Genomic DNA, 5,000 nt, shown 5'->3' on the forward strand with positions numbered 1-5,000 from the left:
CGAAAAGCAAAAGATTCTAATAATGTCTGGAGAGAAGTTCTAAAGAAATTAAACATAATTCAAAGTGTTTTTCAATGTCTATGCATGTCAGCACACTTATCTTTCTCAGTAATATATGTTTTATAACTTATTTGCAGGAAGACATGTTCCTCAGTGTAAGAGGACCTAAAGAAGATCCTGTTGATTCATCCGGATTTTTGCGAGGTTCCTTGTTTGACAATGCTGAACTGTCTTCCTTTGAAATGCCTGAACCCACATTAAATGCAGAAGAATTTCTGAGAGCCCATAGTGAAACTCTAGCTCTGCAAAGATACGGTGCCCTATTTTTGGATTTCTTGTACGCAATGCACATTGAACCTGAAAAAAATCCCGATTCTACCGGGGAGGAACAAGACGATGGAATGGAAGTGATCAGAGACATTAGACTTGTGAAAGAGTTTGCTTTCATACGGATTCTTGTTGGTCCAATACATCTACAACTGTCTTCAAGTGTGGTGCATAAATTGGAACTTATTTCAAAGTTGTCATGTCAAGATCTTATTCCCCGGAAAGGTGAAAATAATCTTATCAATTTCAATTTGACTCTCCTTTTAACCCATTGACTCCTGGGGGTTCCCCATTGACGAGTAAAGTTGTCTGGGGTTTATACAGAGTAAAATACTAAGTATGGCCGGTTCAGGCCAGCGTGGGAGTCAAAGGGTTAATTGCATTGGAGAAAGAAGATTATTTTAGAACCTGAACTTCTGTAATTGTTAAAGCAAAATTAATGAGTGAATTTTAGATTTACACAAACTATACTCACTCCTTGTTCTCTCATACATGTTTTTTTCCCTTCCTCTTCTTTTCTATTTTATTTTGTTATTATTATCATCATTATTACAGGTATTAGTGGTATTGTGGGATCTCACAGAGTTATGCCAACATGTTTAGTTAAACCATAATAATCGTAAAAAAGGTTGCTGTTATTCATCGTGGTGAAGTACAATAATAATAATTAAAGTATTCTCGATGTGGTCACTTGTGATGTAGATCGCAACATTTGGACTGCATACTTCTAGTATTCATCAGGCGATAAGGTCGACTGGTTACGCGTCACCTTTTAAGCAGGATGCTCTGCTGTGATTGGTTGGTTTTCGGCAGCTGTAATTGGTGCATTTTGATCCTCGCTGTTTCGGTGTGTTGTTACATGTACTTCGGCGGTCCTCTGTCGTACGGTTCTCCTACTCCACTATCCCTGTTGATGTTGGTAGGGTGAAGTCTAATGTGAATCGCCTCTTAATGACCCTGCGTGTGTATTAATGAGGATCATGATCAATAAACTTTACTTCATTCCAAAGGGTGTTGTGTCCGGTGTTGTTAACATGTTCTGAAACGGTGGAGGTCTGGGTACGGCAAGTCAGATGTCTTGCTCATGTTCTTTGATTCTATCTTGCATAGGTCATGCAAGTAAAATCTGTTAAATCTCCGTGTTGATGTTGGTACATGTGGGGTGAAGTCTTATGTGAATCGCCTCTTAATGACCCTGCGTGTGTACCAATGAGGATCATGATCAATAAACTTTACTTCGTTCCAAAGGGGGTTGTGTCCGGTGTTGTTAGCGTGTTCTGAAACGGTGGAGCTCTGGGTACGGCAAGTCGGATGTCTCGTTCATGTTCTTTGATTTTATCTTGCATAGGTCATGCAAGTAAAAATCTCTTAATCTCACTCCCTGGAGTCAATGGCTTAATGGCGGCCGACATAGCTTTTGACTAGTTAACCCATTCACTCGTCAGGTGCCCCAGGATGCTCCCAGTTGACAAGTAAAATTGTCTGGCGTTGAATAAAATCTGTTTTAAAGTCTCACTCCAAGGAGTCAATGAGTTAATATTTTGGAGAATGGGTCATTTTACAGTTGTTTGCTGAACGTGACCTTGCAAATGAAAAATCCAAAGAAAATTCGTAAAAAGTTGACACCTCTTTCTTTGAAAGAATCATTCAAGATTGGACTAATTTGCCAAAATACCTATTTGAACATGATGTTCATATCAACAGCTTTAAATGAAATCTAAAAAAGTGGACGAATATTGATAAATTAGTTACATGGATTTTAGTTATAAATAAATATTATTTCTGGGTTTTAAATTATCAGTAGTAATTATTAGGCTAATCTCTGGGTTCTCCTTTTCCAATGGAGTATTTGATTAAGCTAGGTAAGCATTAATGAATTACAGGGAGTCGTATACTGGTATACATGTGTATAGGTGACCACACTGCATGGCCTATTGGATTGGCAGTCTTCTCTGAGTAGTTGCATTGTTTGTTTGACATTTACTCTGAATCAATAACGCTACATGTACATGTATGTTCCGTCTCCCTTCTCATTTGGATTGACATGTAAGCCCCCTTCTCTTTGAGATGAAAGGCCAGACTCAGAGTGCAAGGTGTTTATATTCAATATCATGTTACACACTTTGCCATTCTAACTTGTACTCAATAAGCACAAATTATCCAATTCTTGTTTCAGAGAAATCTGAACCATTTTATGATGAGTTTATTGAGAAACAGCTTTTGGCTGGTAACATCCTGAATCAAAACCTCACTGTCACTGTGTTATCTGCAACTGTTATGCTGCTTGCTGCTGATCATGGCAAATTGCTACCAGGCCCAGTTGTGCACAGCACTAGTTCCACAGAACTTCGTACTGTTTCATCACAGCTGTCCTTACAGAGCATACAGGAGCAAGATGTTAGTATTTCTGCGATTTACTTCATCTGTTTCCAAATTTTCTGGACTTTAGTGGGGAAAAGATAGTTAATATTCACCAGAATGAAATGGTCTGACTCTAACAGACTCTGTTCAAAACTCATTTGAAAAGGCTTGTCTTCTTTCTCTATCATAAAATCTAAAGATAAATAATTAAGTGAGACACACCCCCTCTTCCAAGATGGTAAAATAGACTTGATTTAAAACCAAAGCACATAAAAAACAGTGATGTAAAAAAATGACATCAGGACAATGGAAGTGATATGACTAGTGTGGCAGTGTTGCTGATGCATTCTTTATGATTACTTTCTTCATCTATAGACAGGTATTAACTTGGGTTCAAAATATTCTTCATGATTCTGTTGTGTTTGCAAAGTTTTTGTATTTAAACTTGAGTAGGAGAAACAATAACTGATTCACAAAAATCTGCGTGATAGGTGAACATTACACAACGTGATGATGTTGGCATGACATCATTTTCATTCTAATTTGAATTTTAAAAATCCCTTTAAATAAATTTGGGACTGACTTCTACTCAACCTGCAAGTATACTAATTCTGTTATTCAAATCAATCTCTTTTTGTAGGAAAACACTCCTGATACTGCCATCAAACCAGCATGCATTTTGCAGATTGACAGAGTGGACATGCAGAGCACTCATCCAATGTACCCAACAGAGCTTACCAAACTAACTATTTCCAACACTGAGTATCCGGCAGGCAAGGCCATGCTTGTGCATACATATGTGGACAGTGCCGCTCAGGTCAGTTCAGCCTTCTTTGATGGCTATTATGTGTCACTTTTGAGCAACTAGTTTACATCATTGCTGTTAGACTCTCCATTCTCTTTTATTAAATTTACTTGATTATTCTGTTCAACGTAATTGTTTTTAAGCGCCCCATTCGTGTTCGTGACAGTCCCATGCATCTTTTGCAGCAGGATAATTTTGTAAGCTAATTTGTTATAATAAAAAGATTACTAGGACTTGAAAATGACCTCAAAGTTGTTGAAGTGATGTTCTTTATTATCTCGGCTAATTTTTATTACCAAGATGTTAATTATGTCCAGAAATGCCACTAATTAGATGCATGACAAATTTTAAGAAAAAATGTCAGTTAACTTTAGCTGCAAACTTTTAGAATTTAATTAAGTACTTTTGAATTCAAATAGGAATGATACTGTAAGGTAAGTGTGCATGGATACCTCTTCAGAAGGTGGCTGCATGATAATATTATTGACAATAGTTTAGGGTAGTTGACAAATGAATATATTAATAGTTGCTCCAGTTTCATCACCAGTGATCGTGCAAGACTAGTTACGCAAATGTTGCCACTGTTTGCAAATGTATTGATGTAGACTTTAACCAGTCATGCTGGTGCTGTGATCATAGCCTTTTTCCTAATAATTTGTTGTTTGCCTCTGTTTCAAAGTTAGCCTTGGATGGGCATTTTCATGCACCTTTTCAGGTTTTTGGCATCCAAGTGAATCTGTCGCACATTCATTCTCACATGGCGGAAGCCCCTCGGTTTAACTTGATTCCAGCATTCAGTGCTGCTGCATCATCAAGGACATGCATTTTGCCTGCATCATGGTGCGTGAATATGTTCAATCTTTCTTTGTCACCTCTATTAATTTTATTATTAAAATGTAAAAACGTTCTCTGGTTAAAAAACGGTTAAAAACAATCATGAGCTTTCGGCTATCAGTCTATAGCCTTTAACAAATGAAAAATTATTGTAAGCAAGTGGACAGAATATATACGAAAAGGGATACGTGCGAAAAAATTCTATAAAAGTGTAATACAAAAAGAGGTGTGAAGAAGGAGTGAAAAGTAATGTAAGAAAGCGTCTAATTACAATAAAATGGAGTATTGCCTAGAGGCAACGGCTTAGAGTTATTATTCGTGTCGAAAGTTTTTGCTGTATGCCTTGATTCTAGTGTTTTTCGAACGCAGTAATCGCCTTTGTCAATAACACAAGCGTTATCGAAGTCAATGGAATACTGGCCGGTTTGGGTGTTAAAGGGTTAATTTTGCTTGTAGACTTAACTGGATCCTATTGCTACATTAATTTCATTCTCCACTGCTTGTTGTAGTGCAATGCAAGAAATAGACCTGTCTTTCACCTTTCTTTTTCGTCTTTGTAATGTGTCATTTTGATTAATACTTCCCACCACATAAGGGTAACTGCCTGACACAAATTAGTTGAACCTAATTTACAAAATGTATACAATGTATCTACATGTAAGTGTGTATTACA

The 5,000-nt window shown here is 37.1% G+C and overlaps 1 protein-coding gene across 2 annotated transcripts in view; it reads left to right on the plus strand.

Annotated features, from left to right (window-relative positions):
* The window catches only part of LOC137993495 (intermembrane lipid transfer protein VPS13B-like), a 48,308-nt gene that overhangs the window by 6,598 nt on the left and 36,710 nt on the right, over positions 1 to 5,000 (plus strand). The window contains exons 3-6 of one of the 2 annotated variants that reach the window (XM_068839398.1): positions 138 to 552; positions 2,504 to 2,724; positions 3,329 to 3,505; positions 4,209 to 4,333. In XM_068839398.1, coding sequence (XP_068695499.1) covers positions 138 to 552; positions 2,504 to 2,724; positions 3,329 to 3,505; positions 4,209 to 4,333 — 938 coding nt within the window. Of the gene's footprint in view, positions 1 to 137; positions 553 to 2,503; positions 2,725 to 3,328; positions 3,506 to 4,208; positions 4,334 to 5,000 lie in introns of those variants that run through there. The other variant, XM_068839399.1, reaches the window with a different exon arrangement.

Source organism: Montipora foliosa, chromosome 2, assembly GCF_036669935.1.
Source record: "Montipora foliosa isolate CH-2021 chromosome 2, ASM3666993v2, whole genome shotgun sequence".
NCBI classification, from domain to species: Eukaryota; Metazoa; Cnidaria; class Anthozoa; order Scleractinia; family Acroporidae; genus Montipora; species Montipora foliosa.